This window comes from Berghia stephanieae, chromosome 6 (genome assembly GCF_034508935.2).
Source record: "Berghia stephanieae isolate SIO BIC M18660-M18661 chromosome 6, UCSD_Bste_1.3, whole genome shotgun sequence".
NCBI lineage: Eukaryota > Metazoa > Mollusca > Gastropoda > Nudibranchia > Aeolidiidae > Berghia > Berghia stephanieae.
Window position 1 is genome coordinate 30655789 of NC_088365.1, and position 27004 is coordinate 30682792.

Below are 27004 nucleotides of genomic sequence, written 5' to 3' on the forward strand. Positions count from 1 at the left end.
CTGCCTCTGTCATGGCACAACTGAGCAAGAGAGTATGGACCAACAAGCAACTCACTTTGAACACCAAACTCAAAGTCTACCAGGCGTGCATACTCAGTAGCCTACTGTATGGCAGTGAATCCTGGACATGTGCCAGACAGGAGAACTTCCATATTTGCTATCTATGACGAGTTCTCGGCATCACATGGCAGGACAGATTCACCAATACTACAGGGGTAGAAAGAGCGAACTCCCGCAGTATGCATCTCATGCTCTGCCAGCGACTTTTGCGATGGCTTGGTCACGTATACAGGATGGACGATGGGCGCATATCCATAGACATCATGTAACTGACAGGCATCAACTCAAACACATGTGAATCGCTTGCTGACGACCGCAGTGACTGGCGATATGCGGTGAGGGAGGGAGTCAAGAGAAGTGAGGAGAGAAGAAAAAAGAAGTTTGAATAGAGGAGAGCAAGGAGGAAAGAGAGGCAGCAGAACCAACACCAAACACACAGTCAAACTGCGTGTGCAGCAACTGCGGTAGAGTCTGACATGCAAGGATCGGACACCCATCGTTGCTCTCAACAAGACTGATGAAACCAAAGTCATACGGGGCGCAAACCATCGTTTCTTGAGACTAAAGGATGCCGAAGACGAGCTCGGAATAATCCGATTTCTCCTCAGCAACACAAAGATACAACCAAGGATATACGGGGCCACAAAACAGACGCAGTTCGAAAGTAACATCGGGACCCCCCAAGGAGATAGTCTGAGCCCGATTCTGTTCACAATATACTTAGAACACGCTCGGAAAGAAGTTCGAAAAGTCATTCCAAAACCAACGACTCATATTGAGAATGCAACCCCTAGAGAAATCGCCTATGCAGATGATGTCGATTTTATTGGATCAACACCAGCAAATATAGACATCATACAAAATACCCTCATGAAATATAACCTCCAAGTCAATGCCAATAAAACCGAATTTACAACAATATCGAGGAACAAAGAGGAATGGAAAAGAACAAAGAAAGTCGGCTCACTAATTGGAGACACCGAGGATGTACAAAGAAGAAAACAGCTATCAAACGCCGCACTCAGTAAACTCACCAATGTATGGATTAGAGGTGACAAAATAAAGAGAAAAACCAAACTGAAACTGTACCGTGCTCTTGTAAAACCGGTACTTCTGTATAACTGCGGCACTGGGGCGTTGACAAAATCCGAAGAAGAACATCTGGATGCCTTCCATCGCACACAGCTAAGAAGGGTACTGGACATCAAATACCCAAAAAAAGATTTCAAATGAATCACTCTATAAGATCACAAAAGAAAGACCAATCTCCCTTGACATTTTACAACAACGATGGCAACTTTTCGGTCACATACTACGCAGGGACAAAAACATACCAGCTAACCAAGCCATGTCGGGATACTTCCAAAAACACGGGAACCTTTTCAGAGGAAGACCGATCACAACACTCCCTGTGATCCTAAATAAAAACCTCACAACACTTGGACAAAGCATTAGTCTCATAACGGCAGGGGACCTTGAAAATCTGAGAACCCTAGCAGAGGACCGGCAATATTGGAGACACCTCACACAGGAAATACCGGAAACAGCCAAGGCGACCCGATCTTTCGGTCGAGACGCGAAAGGCATCTAAGTCAAGTCAAGTAAGTCAAAGGATGTCTACTACTACTACTACTACTACTACTACTACTACTACTACTACTACTACTACTACTACTACTACTACTACTACTATGAATGGATGAATGCATGACTATATTGTGGACTTGTCTTGTTATTATACCAATGCTTTACTAAATCAAATTTTCCATAAATGATCAATAAAGTACATCATCTTATGTAAGCCGCCCCATGCAGTCCTTCAGAGCTATTAAAATTAAATTGTTGCTCTGTGGGTAGGACGCCAGTGTAGCTATGGCAAAATTCTTTCCCCCAGATTTAACCGACCCATCTCCTCTTATGTTATCTTAGTTATTGTATTATGAAGCAAAGAAGTAGATAGAAGCGAAATGACGACTGCGAAATAAGCACTATACCAAATAATGAGAAATATAAAAGTAAACAAATACAAAAATGAATATAAGGATGAATAATAATAATTTGATAGTTTAATATTTTTATGTTTTTATCTCATGGAATATGCAATGTGTAATGTCCAATATATTTCTTATACGTTACTTTACGTTACTTATATTTTAAGGGCATTTTAGGAATACTTGGTCCATTTTATAGCCCTATCACTGATATTATATTATTTGATATGATTTAAAAATAAATAAATAAATAAGTTGATGAAATATTAGGTAAATAATAGATAAATGAAAAACAAATAAATAAATCCGATATTTGATCATTATTATTATTATTATTATTATTATTATTATTATTATTATTATTATTATTATTATTATTATTATTATTATTATTATTATTATATTATTATTATTATTATTATTATCATTATTATTATTATTATTATTATTATTATTATTATTATTATTATTATTAATGATAATAATAATAATTATTAATTAATTAATTAATTAATTAATTAATTTGATTAAATTAATAGGAAATAAATAAATGCGAGAGAAAAAATCGAAAGCGGAAAGGAAGAAAGAGTGGGACGGGTTCCGGTAATCATTATTCCCTGACAAATACAAATCTGTAACAAAAGCTATTCAGGCTATTCTGAAAATAATGAAAAGAGCAAAACTTCACCGCTCCCATCTTCAACAGACCCTGAAGATAAAGTCAGAACTTATTAGAAGTCAGAAACAACATATTTTTGAAATTGTAGACGAATATGTGGGAGAAGTAAGCGCTCTCTAATTCTCTTTATTAAATATCTCTACTTTCACTTTCTTCGTCTATTGATTGATTGGGTCTAAAAACTGACGTGTACTTTGCAGGTCTGACTGATAACTCAAATTGTAATGGGCCAATGTTGAAATAAAAATGTCCTGAAATCAACGCAAATGTAGTCCATTTCAACATTGTTAAATCATGTCCATAAGTGCGTTCGATTATAAAAGTAGAAGACCACAAATAGGAGGATGCTCCACCGTGGAGTCCACGTATGCGTTCCGTCTCAGTTCTCACTCACTCACTCTGCCCCTTCATACATCATTTTCTCCATTTTTTCTGCTCAATTTGTTTATACTGAAAGAATGGCCTTGTGAGAGGGGATGAGGAGGCTGGCAAAAAGTATCTATTCTCATGATAATTAGATTTGAGGGATGAGGGGAGGGTTTACAAATCTAACTAAATAGTATAGCTGTGGATTATTCTCAGACATGTCTGAGAAAAAGAAAGTTGATTATTAGCAGACACCTGTCTGCCAATAACGATGGACGGTTATACACAGACACTCTTTTAAAACGCCGCTCGTTTAAACATTTATCTACTTTCCAGGTATAGAAAGTTTTGAAATGCATATAGAAATAAGTGTAAAGTCCATATATATCAATAAAAACATAAATTAACTAACATATATCAGTTGTAGGGATCTCTAGCCGTAAACAATTGTACAGCTACAGTGACCATTGCAATGGTCATTCCTACTTCCGCTCTGCCTCGTCCCGAGCTGACCCGGCTCATATAAAAGCCGAGGGGACCTCTCGACTCTCTCTCTCATCTTACAGACACCAGACAGACTACTCACCCACTTTTACAGACTCTCATTTTACTCAATCATTTTACATTCTATCAACTACCTACCGCCTAGATTCAGGGTAAGCTATATTTTTATACTTTAACTTTATCTATTTAACATTTAGTTTTAACTTAACTTAGTAATTCCGTGATCACCGGCCATCTGGACCCATCCTAGCCATGGAGTCCTACAGCCAGAATACCGAGTTCTGGCAATAACAGTAGTTACTACACAGTCAATGGATAATAGGTTACAACCTATACACAATATGCGTCGACATTTATGTGGTGTCATTGCCAAATGGTTAAGTCGTCTGCCCTAAGCGATGCTGTGAGTTTGAATCCTGGTTCCGCCACTTTTTTTTGTTGTTTTATTTTTGTCTTCTTACTACAAAGCGTTGCAAATGATAAATGTCCCACCCCCACCCCCCCCCCTTTTTAAAAAAAAAATATTTCTCTCTCTCTCTCTCTCTCTCTCTCTCTCTCTCTCTCTCTCTCTCTCTCTCTCTCTCTCTCTCTCTCGCTCTCTCTCTCTCTCTTGGTTCCTTTCTAGCAAATTGTCATATTCGTCAAAAAATATATTCTAAAAAGAATAAATAATTAAATAGCAAACAAACAAAAAAATTCAGAGAGCGACCATATTGTTAGATAGAGAAAAAAAAAACAATAAATTTTTTTTACAAATACAAACAATTTAAAGAAAATCATGCTCAGAAATGGAAGAAGGCCAAACAAAAAGGAGAAAAGAATAGACTTGCTAAAAAAAAACAAAAAAAAAAAACAAAAAAACCTGTGCAGCTAAAAGGAACAAAATGAAAGGTGGTCTAACCCACTGAGCTGTCTACCACACCGATATCGGTGTATCTTAAATTTCATATATGAGCTAGATAATTTTCCACCATTTTTGCTTCCTTATTTTGATAGTTATTTTCATCTCTGATTCGAATATGTTGTTGGATCTAGTTATGTGGGAGTGTGATAATAAATTGTATTGTTTTGTATGAAGAAGACAGGAAAAAAACAGGTGTGGTTGGTTTTGGGGCGAACAACACCTAGACGTAGGGATTTGTCCGCGAATTAAACAAATTCCCGGCCATCATCAATATCCCCAAAATTGTGGTCAGAATGAACAAATTATAGCAACAAAAGAAGATCAATGAAGTTAATAAATAGGTAGTGAAAATTTTAATGGTTGGTGGACTCTGAACCAATTTGATGATTAACAAGTTTCTTGCTGGTTGAAAAAAAGAAGGCGAATTGCCAGTTTGACGTTTCAGTTCAAAGTGTCAGAAACTTACATTTCATTGATCCATTTCCTTTTGAATTTGGCATTTGAGCACTATTTACTTTCATCTTGTGTTAAATATCACTAAATACTAACTGAAGTATCACAGCTCTTATTCTTACTCTTACTTTCAGGACAGCATGTTTCTGCTTTGTATTGATTTATCTTCTGATACATTCTCTGATTATGGTCAACAATCTACACGATCACACCATTCATTGGCTTTATAATGTTTAAATTATTTAGTCTGGGCACACCTAGTTTATATCAGCTTATTTGTACCAGTGACCACTTAAGCCTCTTATCTCTCTTCATCACAACACAGTTTCGAATCTTGGCATAGTTTAGTTAACTCATTATTTTTTATATAACATCATATTTTCACAAAGTTTCCCTATTAACAAATAAATTTTTCTTTCGGATCCTTGCCTTTTCCAATTCTATATATTATTTATTTTTTATCTTCAGATTATCAGGGGAGTAGATACAGGAGTTGACTGGGATTGCAGTGATCAGAATCAAATAAACGCACAATACCAGGAGGTGATAGGCACCTTGACCAAGGCATCAACATTGTTGGATGAACTGGCCAATAGTGTGCTGGATATTCTTTGTAGGTTAACAGATGATAGCTTTTATTTACTATGTTTCAGGGTGGTATTTATGAATTGTATAATAATAATAATAATAATGATAGACTTTTATTAGAGCACACAATATGCTCAACAATGAGGCTCTTGGCGCTTTAAATTATTTCAATACAAAACAATAGAGAAAGTACATGACATCAAAAAAGAAATATTTTCAATGATTTCTTGAAAACAGACGATAAATATTTGGATTCTCAGATGCTCTGTGGAATGGTGTTCCATACAGACGGACCAAAATGAAAAATGGACCTTGTTCCCGCCTTTGTACGAATGCGTGGGATAGCGAAATGGATGGGTTCATTGGAGGAACTCAAAGGTTGGGTTGTCGAATATTTCTTAAAGAGTTCAGTGAGGTAGGGAGGGGCAGTGTTTTCCACAACAATAAACTAGGACACATGCTTTGAGTTTGACCCTTTTCTCAACAGGCAGCCAGTGTAATCTTAGAAGGAGAGGTGTGGCAGAGTCAAGCCTCCACCTTCAAAAGACCAATCTGGCAGCATTATTTTTGACCGTCTGCAGCCGCCTGAGCTTATTTTCAGAGAAACCAAACAACAGAGCATTACAGAAATCCAGCTTTGAAAATGAAAGAGAAACGACAAGTTTCTTGGTAACATCCTCAGAAAGGAACTGTTGAATAGATCCAATTTTTTTCAATTTTCACATCAATGATTGGATCATTGCCTTAATTTGATGATCCATCGACAGTTCTGAATCAAAGAATGCTCCAAGATTTTTTACCTTGTCAACAATATCTATTGATACCTCTCCCACTTTCAATTTCTTCTCATTCCAAAATCTTCTGTTCCCTACATACATCACCTCCGTTTTGTCATCATTCAACCTTAGTTTGTTCCTACCCATCCGATCTCTTACACCCAGTACGCATTTTTCACATGTACCGATGACATTTTGTAAGTTTTGTAAGTACATTCAGATCCAAATAATTGGGTGGGGAGGATAGGCCAAAGCCCCTGATAACCTTTGAAAGTGGATGTATGTAGAGAACAAATAGCACAGGTCCAAGAACTGACCCCTGTCCAACATCACATTCTAAAGGAATGTGATCGGACTTCAAACGATGGATAACTACAATTTGTCATCTATCTAATAAATAAGATTTAAACCTCAAAATATAGGATTTTTCTTATGGATGGAAATACGTTAGAGGGGTAATAATAGAAGTTAATCTCAACTAAGTCTTACATGCCAACTGAAAATCAATTAGACAACGGTCAGTGTCATGACCGTAACATGTTAAGTAAAGTTGACTCTACAGAAGAATGAAATATTTCATGCATCAGTGGTCACAAAAATTGATCTTCTTTGTATTTTACAATATGTTGTGATACAAAAATACATTTTCTAAAAGTTGAGTATTTTATCAGTAGTTTTAAAAAAACAAAGAATGACTATGAGTTTTTGCTTTTTTTAAAAATTAGTGATATTGTTGATCATCACTGTGAAACCTGAGCCTAGCAGGACTTCAGTCACCTAACGTCATAAAGTAGAACAGAAGGCTATAAAAGTCAATTATCCTATCTTATTATTATTATTATTATTATTATTATTATTATTATTATTATTATTATTATTATTATTATTATTATTATTATTATTATTGTTATTAGTAGTAGTAGTAGTATCATCATTATTAATATTATTATTCTGCTTATTATTATTATAAGTTGTAGTAGGAGAAGTTGTAGTATATGTTGATGAGGCTTTATATTATGTTTAAAATTCCAATTTCCACTCACTTTACTTCTCAAATTTCTGCTGCTCCATTCATCACTCTCACAATACTTTATAGAAATTGAACTTATTGTTATCCAATGTTGATCAGCATACATTATCTACGAGTAAATTCAGTGATGGTGTCGTGGTTTGACCTCTTTTCGACTCACAACACAATGTAGTTTAATTATGGGGGTTCGAGTCAACAAATAGAAATATTATTGATGTATGTGTGCCTTTCAGGTTTAGGAACAGGAAATGAATATTTTCCTAGGACTACCCTTCAGTTATTTGGTGGCTGAATTAGTTAGATCCTTCAGAAAGTATTAGCAATAGACTAGTATCTTATCAAAGCAGAAATGAGCAATTGTTACTGCCAGTTTAACTTTTATCAAGTTTGCCAATTTTCTATATATTTACAGAATTCAGTATGTTATGTTCCAGTATGTTACAGGAAAGATAGAAGGTAAAAAGAGTAAAGGTAGACCAAGAAAAACATATTTGAATAGTTTGAACAGCTGGGTGACAAAGAAAGAGAAGAGTAATATTAGTTTTTTGAGGTTACCTGATCAGAGAGGTGAATGGTGTACCATGATCACCTATGTCTGGCACAGACTTGGTACTTGAAGAAGAAGAAGTATGTTATGAGCCCTCAGTATATTTTCCAGTCACCTGCTAATAATAGAAAAAAGTAAGTACATAAATGTCTTTTTACTGGAGTTCAGCATAAAAGTTCAGTACCTAACTTATTGCCTCCTGAATTAGCAACCCGATTTATAGTTTTCGGTATTTCCCCTTTATGGTTATAACACTATGGAGAAACTTTATTGAGATTTTATTCTTGCTCAATCCTAATTATTTTTTTAAAAAATCAAGTGACAAACATGCATTTTATCATCCAGATAACGTCTAATCATTTGTCTTTATGTAGCTGAAGATGAAAATGATGGCTCTTCACACAGCAAGGATGATGCAGGCAAAGGGGAAGACGAGAAGGAAAGAGAAATTAAAAAGGAAGAACTTGATGTAACTAAAACAAGCAACGATAAAGACATTGCAGAGCAAACTGGCAAGAAAGGTAACTTGTACAATTTTAAACAAATTTGAAGCAGTAGTGATATGGTTGTTTCAAATGATTTTTATTTTAATATAATATTACAACAATATTTAAGTGATTTGTTTCAAAGTCTGTAAGAATCCTATTGTTGATGTTATAAACTATTTGTCATGCCATGCGTTTTTATATCAGCTTGTCTAGATGACTGATTTGAAGCTGCTCCAAAATGTTGCGTTGTTATAAGAGTGATTATTTTGTCTAAACTATTGTGAAAGTCAATTGGTAATCAACATGTCAGTTACTGTTTCTATTTTATAATTACAATACCTTGATTAATTAATTCTATCAGAAAAATGATTATTCTCTTGTAATTTTTGTGTTTTGAATTACGTTGCCTGTACAAGCATCATTTCGACCCATTCTCATTGATTTCCAGTGTTCTAAGAAATCTCTGATCGAATTTATCAACTATTGTCGTGAGTGGCCAAAACCATTTATGAAGTTTTCAATGCATAATACAAACAAACAACAATTTGTTTGGGGGTGTTGTTTTTTTTTTTGGTTTTATGTGTGTGGGTGGATGTGTGTGTGTGTGTGTGTGTGTGTGTGTGTGTGTTTCAGGGGGAGTTAACACCTGATACCATCTGATTCAGAAGAAAGAAACCAACCTCTGAGCTACTGATCATTAAAAAAATAATTCTTTTGAGCTCAGTATTGTGCACTTGGATTAGGCACTTTACCTTCTTTTCCCCAGTCTATCCTTATATGAATAAGTACTTAATAAAAGCTGGTTATTGATGGAGTACTTTTTCTAAAACTTTTACTGCTCTAAATATAATTTGATGCCCTTGACCTTGCATTTAACAAAGTGTCAAGTATGGAAGTGCAATTTATAAACAGTCATTGATTTCATACTATATTGCAATCTTCATTTTGACAATTAAAGAAGGGCAAATCGACCAAGGCTAGAGTGATATATAAAAATTTGAAGATAGAATTTCCACCCTTTTCATGTTTCTATCAGTCATACAATCCTAGAATAAAATAAGTCATCGAACATATGAACAGAAATTGTATACATTATCAAAGTGAGGAAATTGGGAGTTGACTATTTTGTCCAAGGAAAGAGTTACCTGATGCATGGCTCGATACTAGATGAGATCCCCGAAGTCTCAGTCGAATGCCTTATCCAATGTTGTACATTTCTCCCCACTCATTTACTTTGTCTCCCATTTCCCTCATCTGTAACAGCTTCAGATTAAGATAAATATGTCATTATATCTTACTTTATATATACTCTATATAATAAGATTTTCTTCTCTATGACTTTTTTTTTTCAATCCAGAATGTCACCTTGGAAACACACAAGAACCAGTTCTATCAAAATGTTTGCAATCTTCTGATGTTGCTGCCGAATTTCACAAAGCATTAGCAAAGATCACAAAACAAAAGTCACCATCACCAGTAAACTATCTCTCATCTTCAACTCCCTCTAAGAATACCAGCTCACCATCATCAGTCTCATTCAGAAACCCTAGTCCACTACAGCACCCAGCTTCTCCAAGACTGATGCAACCTTCGACAGCCTCTTTATCCTCTTCTTCTCCTTCACCCAGTTTCCAGTCTTTCAACAATCCTCAACAGTCAAAAGTCATGCATGTCATGAATTTAACCCCTCCTGCACCTTTTGTTATCCAAAATTCAACCCCTTCCCACATCCCTGGGATGGTTGCGACTTCTGTTGCAGGAAACTATCACGGTCAATCACTAGCTTATGCGCCGCAATCATCAATTCAATCTATAGTACACCTGCAACAAACAGCAAACCAACAGTTGCCAACACATTCACTGCCACCATCATTAACACCACCAGCTACCATGATAGCAATACCACCACCACCACCACCACCACCACAATTCATCCGAGCACCTTTACCATCAGTTATACAACATCACAACACTATAACAATTCCCCCATTATCACCTCAGCTTCAATTTCAACCCCGTCCACAGCAGTTGACCATTCCTCATTTACCTCCAAGTATACTCTCTCAGTCTGGGCCATTAACATCCATTCCACCCTCTGTGCCATTGGGCATTAGCAGTAGAATTCCATATGTAAACCCATCAGCACCTCAACTACAAGATGTAACATTGCCACCAACATCTACTAAATCAAGAGACCTTTACCATTCTTCACTGTCCTCCTATTTCTCTCCTGCGCATCACATTGAAATGGTTTCATCCTCACAACAGCCCACAGAGGTTCATGCATCTAGCCCTTCTCCTGACTTTACAACAATAGCACTGAATCCCAACTCGGCCCCGTTTTTACCAGGGTCTGAAATATCCAAACAAATTACTACAGATAATAGGGCTAAAGTTGAGTCAAATCAATATCCTGAATTGGATGAGGATCTCCACAATGAAAGTTTAAGTAGTTTAAGTAATACACCATCAGCCTTGGATCCAGAATCTACCCCATTTTCGTCCGAGTGTATCATTTCAAAAAGTCCAAAACAGCAAGCCACTAAAGATCCTGTTCTCATGTCAGGGACAGATGAATGTAATTCAAGTGATGTGTCAACTGTTCAAGCAAAGATTGAAGCATCTGCCATTCTTGCAACATCTCCAACTAAAACAAGTACCATTGTGCCTCAATCGTCAATTGAAACTTTACCCACCGTGGCAAAGTCTTCAAGTGAATCATCAACCATTGTGCCAAAGTCTTCAATATACAGTGATAAGAATAATAGTGCATCATGGGAGGATTTCAGCCGACTTATTGAGAAGTTTAGTGAATCTGAAAGTGAAAGCGAAGTCAAATCTTCAGTACAGAGCAGTCAATCAAATCGAACTAAAGAGTCAGGTGTGAAAGCAAGTATGTAAAGCTAACTCATTAATCTTTTAAAACAATGAATTATTTAACAAGACATATTCTGCAATCAATTTTGAAGTTTGTGTGGATTTTAGATTTTATCATTATAAGCCTCTCCAAGTTAATCATGATGGGCCCTTAAAAACTTTAATTATTTAGATTAAAAATGTCATTGCCTTCTCCTCATCACTCATTTCATCAAACTATGGCTTAATTATTACACTATCAACTTCATCTGTTAATTTCTTAGAATTATGTTAGTTGCTAAAACCTTTAACACTCTTAGCTAATGGGTGGGATGGAGGGGGGGGGGGAGGTGAAAATATATATGGAAAGGGGTTTCCACTGTCTTTAAAAGGAAAACATATTTATTCGCACCCAATAGGAGAAATTGAGAAATCCTACCATCTTGAAAGCAATAACGTCCTACCCAAAGAGGTGATGTGCACAGATTATTAATTTATTCAATTCCATGTCCAGACAAGCCCCAACAAACAAGAATTGTAAAAGGTTCTATCTTGGCGGGCAAGGTGTTTGAACCAGATAGCCCATGGTCTTTTCATGTCCAGCTTGGAGGAGAAATCGACCAGATTGCCCAAGACATCAGGTAGAGATTTGATTTATTCACTTAACTTGGACCCCACGGTCTTCTGACCTCCCATGGTAGGCCAATGAGGTCACTCTTGCTGTGCCCCCCAACCCCCCTTCATGTCTGTTTTGCCCTTCCATTTTGCTTTCTATCTTTGTCCTGGAATGTGTTTACTAGTTTTGCCTCTGCCCGTTGCTATGATCATCCGCTGAGAGAGAAACGTCCAAATTAATGGTTTCTGAAGAAATGAATAACAAAGAGACCCCTAACATGGGCTGGGAAAGGTCATCAATTAGAGAGCTCTCTCCTGAAGAGGTTTTTTTTCAGCTATTGCCACCTGTTTCCCATCTTAATCAATCTATGAAAATAATTTGAGGTCCTTTTCTGCAATCCAATGAAGCTCACAACACCGATTTTAAACAATTTAATTGTGATTAACAAGAAGATGATCTGTGTTACAGAAAAAGCTAGTAAATATTTTCATAATAATACACATGATAAAACACATCTACAATCTATGTAAAATATACAACATATTCACTACTGTGCCATGTAGTTCAGGTCCCGATTTTTTTCCTATATATATCGTTAGTGATAAAAAAAAAAACCTCACTGTTACGACATACAACTCAGTAAAATCCCTGGATAGCGACATTGATAAGGCGAAATTTCTGGTCCAGTGAAAACATTTGCTTTCAGATCAATGAAATATCCTAGTCATAAATAATGAAAACACTTGATTGGCTGCTCAATGATGTCCAGTCTCATTTCTTTTTTATAATGTATTTTTAATATATTCTTGCTGTTGTTTGATATTATCCAATTTTACCATTATGCACATTTCTTCTCTTCCGTCTCAGAGACTACATAAAAGGAAATGATGGGAGCAATGACATTTCATCATTGTTGGTCACACCAGGGATGTTTTGTCTTGCATTGTTTCCAGAGGATGGGGAATATTACAGGGCCAAAGTAATTGAAATGGAAGGTAAAACAATTTTTTTCACAATCTCGGAATATATAAAATATTTGTGTCACATTTTCATGAAAAAGCTTACTTGAATTCACATACACACGATGAAAAGAGGAGTAACAGTAGACTCTGGTTTCATTGCAGCTCGAGTCAGATCACTGTTACTGATCTCTCCATGAAAGCTTTTAAATGTACTCTTAAAATCAGATAACTGGAGATAATGATGGGAAAGAAATTCAAGGTTTCCATTAGAGGGTTTACGAATACATCTTAGCTCTAAGATCTGCTATCCTCTTCAGTTTTTATTTTATTTTATATTTTGGACAGGAGAGAATGTGACCGTACTGTATGTGGATTACGGCAACACCAGTAAGGTATCACTTAGCAACCTGAGGCCATTACCAACATCTTTAGCCACAAGACCAATCATGGCCATATGGTGTGCTCTTTCTGGGGTGAGTCCATTTAAACATTTGCATAACGTTTATAAACAAAGGCCTCAATAATTTGTGACATTTTATTATTAGATATTGTCAAATGGAATGAATCTTGATTATTTAGCTGAGGTCGAAGAAACCAACTCAAAATTATATCATTTTGTCAATTTGAATTTAATGCTAAAAGGTAAAAAATTATTGAACAAAAATTAATGTTATAGCCTCAAAAAAGAGCAAATTTCTTAATAGGAATACTCCCTTTTCAGCCAACCTCACAATCAATTAAAAATGGAAATACTTATCGTGCGATTCAAATAGAAGAGAGAAAATATTTCTGCATGTCTAGTTTGAACAAACTAAATTAAACTGATAGAATTGTAAAAAAAAAAAAAACACACATTCATGGCCAACATGTATTTGACATTTTCCTAAATAGTCTTGATTTTTTAAAAGTTTTTTTTTTTTTATGTTCTCAGGCAGCTCCCACAAACAGTGAGAACATGTGGACGGAGGAGGCCATTTTGTATTTCCAACAGAAGTTGTTCAATCAGACCATCCAAATAAGAGTTGTACAATTGGCATCGGAGAAGAGTGAAGGTGGTGCATCCATCCCTCACCTTGTCAACGTTGTATTTAAGATGTCATCTAAATCATCTGAAAATCCACAAATACAATCAAATGTTACCACCAAACCGGTTGATATGAGTCGAATGCTGATCAAAGAAAAGATGGGAAAAGCTGTTGGGTTGAAAGACCAAGTAGCAACCTTGATTAAACTTAATCAGCCTGTAGATAAAAAGAAAATGCCTAGTCAAGATTTGAGCAGATTAGACGATTTGATTAATTTGATGAAATCATCAAATTTGTCATCTCCTGGTCATAAAGGTAATGAAAAGTGTGGTAGCGTGATTTCTGGTCTGAGAAAACCTGAACCCTTGTGTTTCACCAATGTCAAAAAAACCTCCGGACCCAAAGTAGTGGAGAGTTTCAAGAATATGTTAAAGTCTTCAAATGGAGAAATGATGAAAAATGATAAAACTATATTTTCTAAATCAAAGGACGAAGCTGAATTGGAGACAGAGGAAAAAGAATTGATTCCAACATCTGAACAGAAGGATGATTACAGTTTGGGATGTTTGGTGAATAAGAGACTGCATGAACTCCGAGGTGAACTAGAGAAAGAAGATGTTGCTGGTAAAAGAGATAACAACAGTATTGATCGAGTTAGCAGTATGATGCAAAATATTTTACTGGGTAAAAGTGACACAAACACGAGAGAGATTATGGATGGGGTTTTATTGGCAACAGCAAATGGAGATGAGATAGATGCCGTGTCTTGTGATAGTAATGTTGACACAGAACTGGAGTTTTCTGTGATGGTCTCTGAAATCCTCACCCCAAACAGCTTTTTTGTTCATTTGGTCACCGAAGAAGCTTGTACAGCCCTAATGGGTATAGAGAGACAGTTGACTGCTGTGATGAGAGAAAAAAAATCATTGGCAAACCCAGTGAAAACTTCCTCAAAGGAAAAGCATGCTGACGAAATTTTCACACCAAAGAAATTTCGACTGTGTTGTACCCAATTTGTAAAGGCTTACAATTTGTACTGCAGAGCCATGGTGCTTGATATCTTCTCTGATGATGTAAGTAAAAAATTAAATATTTAATGATAGTAGATAAATGAAATTCCATTTTTTCCATGACAGAATTTGTCTCTAGACTGTATTGGAGGGACAGGGATTTTCCAGATTATTTTTTGTTTGACATGCATAATTTTAAAGCATCTCTGTGGTTCCTAATCTTATAAGGCTTTTGTGTTCATTTTATAAGAGCTCAAATGAATACCAAGGTTTTTGTTGTTTTTCAAAATTATAACATTTGAGGGAATATAAAGTATATCTAGATGTACTCCTCTCTCGTGCTCAATAACTATGACAATACACTTAATTTATATCCATTATGTACTAATTGGTAATTGCTGGATGAGGCTTTTGTTTGTTTTTTGTATGGCTTACTATTTTTTAGTTCAGGGTTTCTATTTTAAGGATTACTTTTTAGACATATTCTTCAGACTTTATACTGAATTTCCGACGTATGTGATGGTAATATAACGAGCATTTTAATACATTTAGTTGTTATAGGTGTAGGTATTCAAAATTCATCTGTTAAATTGTTAATGCAATGTATGTTCAAGTAATACTTTTTTGACTGTGATATTCAAAGAGACATAAATGTGGTTAATATTTTTTTAAAATCTAATCAGATTGTTTAATTGTTAGATAAGATCTTTTTATTTTTTCAATGTGGCAAGGCTTAGATCAAAAGATACTGCTTTAGCATTTTTCTTGACTGAAACTTGTAAGAATAGGGATATCAAGCCTGTATTACATAATATTCTTGTCAATGCTCTTCCATTCAGGTGTTGGTATTTGCTGTAGACTATGGTCACTACGAATGGCAACACAAGTTTCAACTGAAGCCTCTACCAGCCCAATTCACTGACCTGTCACCTCTAGTTTTGTGGTGCAGCCTGTCCTATACACAACCTTTGAGGCCAGGAGTCAGGGGTCACAACTATGATCGTGTTCAGACAGCTGGAAAAGGTGAAGTTGATCACCATGAAGATTGGACATGGTCTGCAGTGGAACAGTTTAAGCGTATTGTTGGAAAAGACAAACTGTTGAATGTTGTGGTAACTAAATCGGCAATCGACAAGTGTATTGAAAGGTATGTTGTGTACAAGTCAAAGTGTGTTAATCAATTGTTGATTAGTCGTGGACTATCGTGTGTAAATGAAAAAGAAAGAAGGCTTTTCTTGCTTGACATATGAATCAAATGCCTTTGAGTCTACTTCTGTTCCTTGTTTGAACTAGTCTTAGACAGAATGGTACTTTGTGTTAATTAGTCGCAATGATTTTATTCATCACAATGACCTTTTTAACATTTTACTTGACTTGTGATCTTTTATAGTAAACAACTCTGAGGGGGAAAAAAGAAAAATCTCCTTTTTTGATACACTTTCATATTTTCCCTTTGCTAGCATGATAAGTCTCCTTAAATTTAATTTATATTAATTGTGAATTTATTTATTTTTATTGATAAAAATATGATTTTTTGGGGGAGAATAATGAGAAAACTATCTTTTTTTCTTTTTCTTTTTTTAATGAATGATGGACATTAGTTGTCACGTCAGGACTGCAAACAGACCAGAGTTTTGCACGTCACTCTCCCTCCAATGTCAAATTTATTAAGTGGCTCAAATTTTGCAAAGCACATGTTGAAAATTGAGACTGCTGCGGTCACTTAAAATGAAATTTGAAATTGAGGGCCTATTGTCAATCATGAAGACAATAAAGTAAAGCAATTTTTCAAATAAATAAAACTCGGTTTTAGTCTTTCTATATTTAACTATTTATTGTGGTTAAAGAAAATAAGAGGAATTTTATTTTTAAGATAGTTCTCGTTGAGTGTCACTTAACACAGTTGCATTTTCAGATATTGTGCTTATATAGGTGCTATCATAGACCTTTTTCGGGTATGCGTGTACCTCATTTTTTGTAAAATAGTAGTAGTAGCGATGAGGACCCTACATTGCCAGGTATTCTTGAATTTATTGGGTTTATTATAAAATTTACCTTGAATTGAATAAACCATCAAGTATAATCAAGTAAACCTCTCTTGTAAATAAATAACTGTTGTTGATTTGGTATGATATACTAAAAAAATGTTTTGATCTGAAATTGGTAGTAAAAAAGTCAATACTTATAAATATGTCTAATTCTTTATTTAAATTTTTATATGTGCCTTTGTTATGTTTTCCATTAAGTTCTAGGTCATTCTCCCTCCAGCTTGAGGCGCTACCCATCTATCTCCTGGATAGAAGCAATCCAGGGGATGAGATTTGTCTCAATCACGAACTTATCCACAGGGAATTGGCCATAGTTGGAAAATCGACTCTTGGTAAGTTTGTTTTTTTAAAGTAGTCCTTCAAAGCCATTCGGCCCATGGAGCCGGAGTTTATCCCGGTTTCTATAGCATGAAATGGACAATATTAGTAATTCCTTGCTGTCATGTGGATAGAATGCTAATTTATCTCAAAGTACTTTCCACCAGATCTAGTATCACTGCTGATTGGACAGGGGATCAGTAGTTCAGCATCACAATTTCAACCGTTAAAAGCTTTGCACACTGATGGTATTGAACTCAGCTTGTGATCTGTAGGTCAAAATGAATACTAAGCTACAAGAAGCCAAGCTGTGGACTGTAAATAGTTTAAATAAAAACGAATATATAAAATCTTCAGTAAAGAACAGTAATACCTTACATGGAAATGTTTTGAGCTCAAAACTTAGCCTGACTTCATTTGCTGCTAAGATCAGAGTGATGATGATGATGCTATTGCTGATTATTATTATTATTATTATTATTATTATTATTATTATTATTATTATTATTATTATTATTATTATTATTATTATTATTATTATTGTTATTATTATTAATATTATTATTATTATTAATATCATTTAATTTTTAATTTCGCCCTTCTGCATCGTAAGATGCCATTACCTAAATAATCTATGAAGAAATATCGATAACCCCAAAAAACAAACGTCTGATGTCAACAGGAATCACCCTTGTCCAAAGTGTGCAAAATGGGAGGTTAATCTTGCCCAATGAAAAAAACGAAAATGATTTAAGTGGAACTTGTCCCAAAGCAATGCCCTAACCACTCGATTATTATTGGTATTATTGTTATTAATTTTCTTTCTTTCTTTCTTCTTCTTCTTCTTCTTCTTCTTCTTCTTCTTCTTCTTCTTCTTCTTCTTCTTCTTCTTCTTCTTCTTCTTCTTCTTCTTCTTCTTCTTCTTCTTCTTCTTCTTCTTCTTCTTCTTCTTCTTCATCATCATCATCATCATAATTATTATTGTTATTATTATTATTATTATATTATTATATTATTATTATTATTATTATTATTATTATTATTATTATTATTATTATTATTATTATTATTTATATTTGTCACACTCTTATTTATTGATAATCATAATTTGTTATGTCAGACATGGCATATGAGGACGATGATAGTGATGGTTACTTGGAGGAAGAAGATGATGTTGATGATTGGAATCCCATGGCGGAAGATTTTGAATCTCTGAGGAACAGTTACAAGGTAGACATCGATGACCCTGGTGTGGCTCTCGTAGGATACAGTAAGTAGTTTGTTTTTTTCAATAATTGTTCTACTGTTAATGGTAGTGAGTCTATCAGTGGTTCTGGATGGGTTTATTTGATCTCCCATAGTGGGCAGAAGGTCACTTGCTGTATCATCTATCCCCCTATATCTGTTTCCTGAGTTTACTTTCTGTCTTTGACTTGTAATGGGATTACTTAGTTTTGTCCTGGCCCTGGCCGGAGTCCTTGGCTTGGAGGAAAACAGTAAATATATTGTGCTCTTGGAATTCACATCTGTTCTCTATTGAAACTATTCCCCTTTGTCTTACTTTTTCCCATGTGCTTTTAATTGTAAATCTATAATTTTTTTTACTATCCCATTTTCTTCCTTTGTTCTGGTGCTGAAATGGCCTAAATGTGTCACAAATGGCTTAAAACCCTTAAAAACAATCAGTGATTGATGATCTTATACATGGACAAATGCGGTCTTATAGAGCCATACGGTTCATGGATCCAGAGTTTATCTAAACCAGTCTTGGTGACATGAAAAGGTCAATATCAGTTGCTTGCTACCCTTTTCACGTGATGCTATGCTGATCTATTGCAAAGTAAAATACATTCTGTCGGATCTAACATACCTAACCACCCGCCAATCACTGATGAGTGGACAAGGGAGAAAGGGATTAAGATAAAATTGACTTCATAGGTGACTGATTCCATTACATTAGCTTGTGAGGCGAGTGCTCTGCCATTGACCTATTGGGACCCGGCCACAAAATTGTCTCTGTGGAAAAATTGTATTAGCGCCTTACTGGCATGGGGGTCCTGATAGAGCACTCACTTCACATGCAAAGGGACAAAGAACGATCTCTTGTGAAGTCGAGACTGTTTTTCCTTCCCACCTGTCCACCCAGTAGTGATTAGCTGGGTATGGTGGAAAGTACTTTGCGATAGACTAGAGTTCTATCCAAAAGGTAGCAAACTCCGGCTCCGGCTGGATACTTAGATATTATATGTGGATCCGACCTGAGCACTTCTTAAATTAATATGTTCGTCACCACCTTGGTCAGAAAAAAAAATTATCCATTATTGTGATCAGTCTTTCCCTTCCCCCCCCCCCCCCCCCTTCCCCCCTTAGTTGTAATTGTATGGGACTTAGATGTCTCTGACATTGCTGGTGGAGTGATATGGTGATGACCGCTGTAGACTTGCCAACTCTCCCAATGCATTATATTACTTTTTCTCGTTCTCAACTTTCTTAAAATCCATGTGTTTTCCCTATTTTCATTGTATTTTATTATTCCCTCATCATCATTATCACCATCATCATTGTCATCTTCATCATTAGTATTAGCATTATCATTAGTATTTTCATCATCATCATCATTACCATCATCATCATCATCATCAGCATCTTCATCATCAACATGGCCTTCCCACCATACATATGGATTTAAATCCCTGGTGCGGCTATGTGGTGTAGTGATTTGACAATCGCCTTCAGGGTTCAAATCGCGCACTGAGCGACCCATAGTTCAGTCCTTGGAAAAAGCTCTTACTCACATTCTCTCACCAACTCAGGTGTAAAAGGGGTACCTGGTTGTCAACAGCGTTGTCTCTATCAGAAATAACTGTAATAGTAATATTGCCTGACAGGTGTCACGTCTCATCTTACTTTAGAAGTGTTGCTGTTGGCAAATGACCCTTTGTAAAGCACTTTGAGAACATTTAATGGATATTGCTCTATATAAATGCTCACGGTTTTTAAATATTTTTTTAACTTGCCCCAAAATGTTCGTGAATTTTGTCTGTGAAAAGTTGACAAGTCTTCCACTGATCCGATAGATAAAAATGGTAGACTTGTTTGGGGATGTAGTAGAAATGATAGTGATGATAATGTGGTGGTGGTGGTGGTGGTGGTGGTTGTAGTAGTAGTGCTAGTGATGATGATGTGGTAGTAGTAGTAGCAGTAGCAGCAGCAGTAGTAGTAGTAGTAGCAATAGTAGCAGCAGCAACAGTAGCAGTGTAGTAGTAGTAGTAGTAGTAGTAGTAGTAGTAGTAGTGGTAGTAGTAGTAGTAGTAGTACTAGTAGTAGTACTAGTAGTAGTAGTAGTAGTAGTACTAGTAGTAGTAGTAGTAGTCGTCGTCGTCGTCGTAGTAGAAGTAGTAGTAGTAGTAGTAGTAGTAGTAGTAGTAGTAGTAGTAGTAGTAGTAGTAGTAGTAGTAGTAGTAGGAGGAGGAGGAGGAGGAGTAGTAGTAGTAGTAGTAGTAGTAGTAGTAGTAGTAGTAGTAGTAGTTAGAAGAAGAGTAGTAGTAGTAGTTAGAAGAAGAAGAAGAGCGGTCACTAACAAGTGACTTGTTGAAAATGGTATGAGTACCACCAGTAAAGCAATCCTTAAAAAGTGACTAGCAGAAAATTGTATGAATGCTAATATGACTGTTTATTTATTTCTGTTTTTATTTCTTAAATGAGAAATTGCCCTTTTGTTTCTTATGTGCTTTACAATGATTTGCTGACTTATTCATCAATCAGCCTCCTGTCCTAGCTTTCTGCTTGATAGCATTGCAAATATTTCTTTTTTTTTTTTCTTTTGTCATTTTGGCATACATGATTGTTATGTCAGCTGAATCAATAAACTAATTTTCGTTTGTCGCGTTTTTAGAAAAGGATGACATGTTTATTCGTGTGTATGTTTGTGAGTGTATACGTGAGAGAGAGAGAGAGAGAGAGAGAGAGAGAGAGAGAGAGAGAGAGAGGTGGGTCTCGATATAGAGAGAAAGAGGGAGAGACACTTCTCCCTCCCCCCCCCCCCTCACACAGACACAGACACACACACACACACACACAAATACACATACTTATAGAGAGAGAGAGAGAGAGAGAGAGAGAGAGAGAGAGAGAGAGAGAGAGAGAGATTTGGACAAATCAAAGACATAGGTGTAATGAAATGATACAGCACAAGAGAAGACTTGAATAAAATGTATTTGGGCTTTTGACGAGCGACTGTTCTGTCATGCTCTGAAAAAAAAAACTGTCAGAAAACTCGTCCTTCAAACATCGATCGATTGAAATAAGATCGATATTTGAAGGCCCAGTTTTCTGGCCAAAAGAAGAGTACGGGAATGTTTTGTTAGCCGAGAATGCCAAAAAGAATTTATCAGATGTCTTACCCTTGGGAATAAGTAGTTTTCATAAGTTTGTTTTTTTTTTTTGTTTCCACGTTCCTTTAGGTATAACGAGAATACTTAATCACTTCCCATTCGAATTATGAATATGAATGGGCACCTAGTTACGGGAGAGTCGCAGATTTTTGTAAAAGTGATTGTACCCTGTCCTGTAATATTTGGAGAAGAAAATTGTTATGATCTGCAGGATAAATGAATTTGTTATAATGCAAATGGTATTAAGCTTTTTTGAAACCTTGGAAATGAGTTGTTTAAATTTGCGTTTTTCTTCGGGTGTTTTCCTCCAATTAGATTTTGCTTTTGATTCACTTCGTTCTCATGACAGAACATCTCTATTGTTTTTCATTTTGACCAGAAAACATTAAATTCAATAATCGATCGATTAAAATGATCCTCAACATCTCAAATAGTCTCAAATATTTAAAACGTTGGATTTGAGATTTTATTTTTTATTTTTTTTATTTTTATTTTTTTTTTGTTGACAAACTGATGATAAATTTAATTTGAAGTAAGTTTGTTGCATTTTTTCAGTTTTTTTTTTTGTTTTTTTTAATTTGGTCGAAAGAACAAAAAGTGTTTTGTTTGAGTACAGCCTGCCTTACTATGAATAGAAAACAGCATTTACAACATTTTGTTCAGAAAATGCTTCCTTCAAATATCGATCGATTAAAGTGATCTTCGCCTTGTCAAAAGCTCTCAAACCTAATACCTTCAAAGACGTCCCCGGTTTGAGTTTTTTGACAAGATGTGGATCAGTTTAATCGATCGATATTTTTAAAATGTGTTATGTTTTTTCCCCCCCAGAATAAGGCAGTATAGTGGCTCTCAAATCCGTCGATAATGAATTATGAATTAGTGCCATGTCGGCGCCAAGCCTCTTATTCATAATTTACACACGGACGACAATTATCGTTGTGTCTGATTACGCTCGTTGTAACCTAGCGTCGTCGCGTATAATTAGGGTGTCTGTGATATCCCATTGGTAATATAATAGTTGTATATATCTATCTACCTGGCGAGTTGGTCCTGATCTACCTTGTGCATTATGTTGAGAGGGAAACAACGGTCTGATGGCTGTTTATCTTTTTTGCGGGATCTGGAGATGGTTTCTTTTCTTTTAAACCAGTTGTTTATAGTTTATCAATCTTAATTATTTAAATGAGAAAAAAAAAGAGTTTTTGTAATGTGCAATATAAATTTAATGTTCTCAAAGCGTTTTAGAAAGATTCTCAAGCCAACAGCAACAATTGTAGAATGAGGAAAGACACCTGTAATGCGCTATTACTTTTTTTTTTTTCTTTTTTTTTTTTGCCGACAGTGGCCAACGTTGTTATTGCCCATGTACTCATTTTTTACCTGTGTATGATGAGGAGATCTAAGATAGATCCTTTTTTCTAATGATCCAACTTTGTACCGTTCATTAGGAACTCGAACCCGGGATTTTCGCGAAGTCCCAGGTTTGAGAGTTTTTGCCAAGATAAGGGTCTTTTAAGTCAATCGATATTTGAATGATGCGTTTTCCGGCCAAATTTTTAAATACGAGTTTTTATAGTGTACGGCTTAACTTTGCGGCGCTTCACTGCGGCTGACACCTGGGTTATTCCAGTCTTCCCTTGGAATAGACCCGAAAACAAATTTTCCCATGGGGATGAATAAAGGGAATTTTATAAATTTTATATATTTTTATTAATAATGTATATGAAATAAAAGTCTTTTCGGGTAAAACTTTTAAAAAGTGTTTTGTCATTTTACAGCAGCACCGAAAGTTTGTTTTGTAAAATTCTTACAACCCAATCAATTAATTATCTTCTGCTGGCATCAACATCCTTTACCATCCCCCACATTCCCCCTAAACACGATTCAAACAAATCAATGTCTTCTAATGTGTTTGCACAGCGGTAGCTAACACAAATACCACCAAGGTATCCACCATAAATTTCCATGCCATTATTGGATGGACAAAGCATGCATTATGGATGTGGGCTTTGGTGTGAGTGGGGACAGATCTGTTGTATTCCGATAACGACAACACTTGTTTTTCGTTTTTGTTTTGTCTGTATTTGTCTCTTTGTTTTTCTTTATTGTTTGTTTTTTTTTTGTTTTTTTTTTTTGTTTGGTTTTGTTTTATTTTTCTCTTCTTTCTTTATTTTTTTATTTTTTTTATTTTTTTTATTTTTTTTATTTATTTTTTTTTTAAATTTTATTTTAGCTTTGATTGTTTTCCCATTTTGGCCAGAAAAACTGTCCTCAAATATCGATTGATTAAAATGACCTCCAAATTATGAAGTACGGTATTCCTAATCCCAAGATTTCTTTTACGTCTCGAGATCAAGACTTTTGACAAGATAATATTATGGGCACTTTATATCCATCATTTTTTTGGTTGTGTATGTTTTCACGCCAAAAAAAAAAAAAAAAAAAATAGTTGGAGTCTGACACAGCGTGACTCAGCGGTACGGTCTTTGCTTCGTACCCGAAAGGTACAGAGTTCGATCACCCGCCGCTGCAATGTGTGGCCTTGAGCAAGTCACCTCGCCCTAGCTCACTTTGCGGCGCTGCGCTGCGGCGGGTGCCTTTAGTTATTCCAGTCTTCCCTTAGGATAGACCCGAAAGACAAAGTTCCTCTTGAGGATGAATAAAGGGAATTTTATTTTTATTTATTATTATTATTTTTTGTTTGTTTGTTTTTTTGTTTTTTTTTTTTGTTTTTTTTTTGTCTGGCCTTTCGTAACTCTTAACCCTTTGGTTGAATTTCTTTTCAATCGTAATATCTCCCATCATTAGCCTGGTTATAACAGCTATCGCCTACTAATTAAGGCTTCTTCTATCCTCCTGTACCTGTTGTCTCCCCCTGTCTATCTTATGTCTTTGTATTTGAATTAATCTACTTTTTATCAAAGCCCAATCTGGGATTCTTTGCCGTCAATTTTTTTTTTCGGTCTGTTCGCATATTTCTTCTTCTTCTTCTTCTTCTTCTTCTTCTTCTTCTTCTTCTTCTTCTTCTTCTTCTTCTTCTTCTTCTTCTTCTTCTTCTTCTTCTTCTTCTTCTCTTTTTCTTCTTTTTCTTCTTTCTTGATGGCGGAGGGGGTGGGGGGTTTGTTTTATTTATTTTTTTTGGGCGGGAAGGGGGGGGGGGGGTGGCTGTTTAATTTATGTGTGAGCCATGTGGCCATCCCCACCACTTTTTTTTTGGGGGGGGGAGGAGGGGGAGGAGGGGCGGTCTTCTTTTTCACCAATCTTGTTCTTGTCATTGATATGCCGTTGGCGAGTGTCCGATTCTCACCTCAGGTGAGGGATTTTTTCCGGAGAACACAAATAAGGCACCCAAAACATTCCTACAACATTTCATTATTTGATCTAATCGTTAGCTGTCGCACAGAATTACCTGTTTCGGAGAGAGAGAGAGAGAGAGAGAGAGAGAGAGAGAGAGAGAGAGAGAGAGAAGGAAGGGAAGAGAGAGAGAGAGGGGGAGTTAGAGAGAGAAAGAAGGGAAGAAAGAGAGAGAGAGAGAGAGAGAGAGAGAGAGAGAGAGAGAGAGAGAGAGAGAGAGATTATTCTCTTGTTTTACCGATATGATTATATCGATGTTTTCAAAATATAATATGAAGGAAACGATCCAATCCTATGGTAATGTAGAAGCCAATCCATACTAATTTTACAAATCAATCCTCGATACTCGTCAATCGATATTACATCCCCAAACAACAAGGATTTGCCATTACTGCACAGTATTTACTAGTAGTAGGCTTTTGTTAGTTGAGTTATAATGCCCAATACGAGTTGTTATTATCCAGATACGATATTTTCATTTTTTTTTAACTTGTTAATTTATTAATTTATTCATTTATGTATTTATTTATTTACTATTTTTTTATTGTCAGTATATCGTTAATTTATTTATTTTTAATTTTACAATTAGTCGTGAATTTACTGAAACTGATAAACTGATATCAATTTTGATCAGAAAGTACGCAATGTTATTTTTTGGTATCTAGTTGATATATCGGGCCTATCGATTGCGAATTTCTTAGAAAATCTAATTTGTTAAATAACAATGAAAATATTCTTCAATCCTTGCTTGACAATATCGGTATGTAATAACCAAGAGAAAGTCTTTAAACATGTCAACTTTATTGATCCCAATGTTTTGAAATAGAATATACCACAACGAAAACTTAACAGAATATAATATTGTATTAGGCTACATTACCCTTGGTTTGGTAGTTTTTGTATGAGGAAAAAATCTAAGTAGAATTCATCGTTCGAATCGTTTTCAATGGAAGCACTAAAGATTGATGATGATGATAATGATGATGATGGCGACGACGATGATAGTAGTAGTAGTAGTAGTTGTAGTAGTAGTAGTTGTAGTTGTTGTTGTTGTTGTTGTTGTTGTTGTTGTTGCAGTATTAGTAGTAGTAGTCGTAGTCGTCTTTGTTGTTGTTGTTGTTGTTGTTGTTGTAAGGAGTGCGCTGGAAGGTTACTGTTGTAGTCTATCAACATATTTTCCGGCAGATCTATAAGTATAAGACCGAGTCACCCAATCATTTCCTGCTACCCTTAGATCATCTATGATCTATGTGAGGCTATGTGATCTAGTGGTATGACACTCGCTTTCGGATCGGAAGGTCCTGGGTTCGAGCCTCGACGCATAGTTGAGTCCTTGGAAAAGACTCTTTACTCACATTCTCTCACCGTACTCAGGTGTAAAATGAGTACTTGGCCGTTAACAGCGTTGTCTTTGTCCGAAAAATTGTAATATCGCCTAACAGGCGTCATGTCTCGTCCTACATGTTAAATGTTGCTGTTGACCAGGCACCCCTTGTAAAGCGCTTTGAGCACGTTAAGTGGATATTGCGCTATATAAAAGCTCAATATATTATTATAAAGCTCAATTTAATTTAATTTATGACGCTTGTCTATCGCAAAGTGAGACTACCAGCAACTCAATCACCGCTGGATGGACAGAGTGGTTAGGAATTAAAATTTCTATTGACCTGGGACCGAAACCGGTCCCTAAGCTGGTGTGGTGGGGTGGGGGTCTTCCAGTCGTGCGATTGACAATAGCAACGACGTCAACTGACATCATAATGCATTGCTCGTGAAAGAATAGAACTTTGGGTAGAATTAAATTAAGCCGACAATAATTGTTGGCTGGTGTCATTCAGTGCATGGTTGAATTGGTCTCGTTATCGCATTTGACAATAATCCATCATTGCACATGCGTAATTAGTCGTGAGATCAGCGCTGTGGTCGTTATCACAAGCATGCTCTAAGCGTACCACGTGACACCGGAAGTCACAGCCATAACACAACTTCCGCTATTTCTGCGTCCTTGTCTGTGACGCAGCGGTCAACAAGCCAA

At 35.8% G+C, this 27004-nt stretch overlaps 1 protein-coding gene across 1 annotated transcript in view; it reads left to right on the forward strand.

Moving 5' to 3' along the window:
* The first annotated feature begins 2684 nt into the window (after nucleotides 1-2684).
* LOC144975820 (uncharacterized) overlaps nucleotides 2685-27004 on the forward strand; it is a 63295-nt gene continuing 38975 nt past the window's right edge. Inside the window, exons 1-11 of the mRNA XM_078920011.1 lie at nucleotides 2685-2835; nucleotides 5426-5570; nucleotides 8273-8419; nucleotides 9744-11279; nucleotides 11757-11883; nucleotides 12726-12853; nucleotides 13166-13293; nucleotides 13752-14918; nucleotides 15695-16002; nucleotides 17102-17235; nucleotides 18342-18491. Of these exons, the coding sequence (XP_078776137.1) occupies nucleotides 2719-2835; nucleotides 5426-5570; nucleotides 8273-8419; nucleotides 9744-11279; nucleotides 11757-11883; nucleotides 12726-12853; nucleotides 13166-13293; nucleotides 13752-14918; nucleotides 15695-16002; nucleotides 17102-17235; nucleotides 18342-18491 (4087 nt within the window). The 5' untranslated portion in view covers nucleotides 2685-2718. The remainder of the gene's footprint in view (nucleotides 2836-5425; nucleotides 5571-8272; nucleotides 8420-9743; nucleotides 11280-11756; nucleotides 11884-12725; nucleotides 12854-13165; nucleotides 13294-13751; nucleotides 14919-15694; nucleotides 16003-17101; nucleotides 17236-18341; nucleotides 18492-27004) is intronic.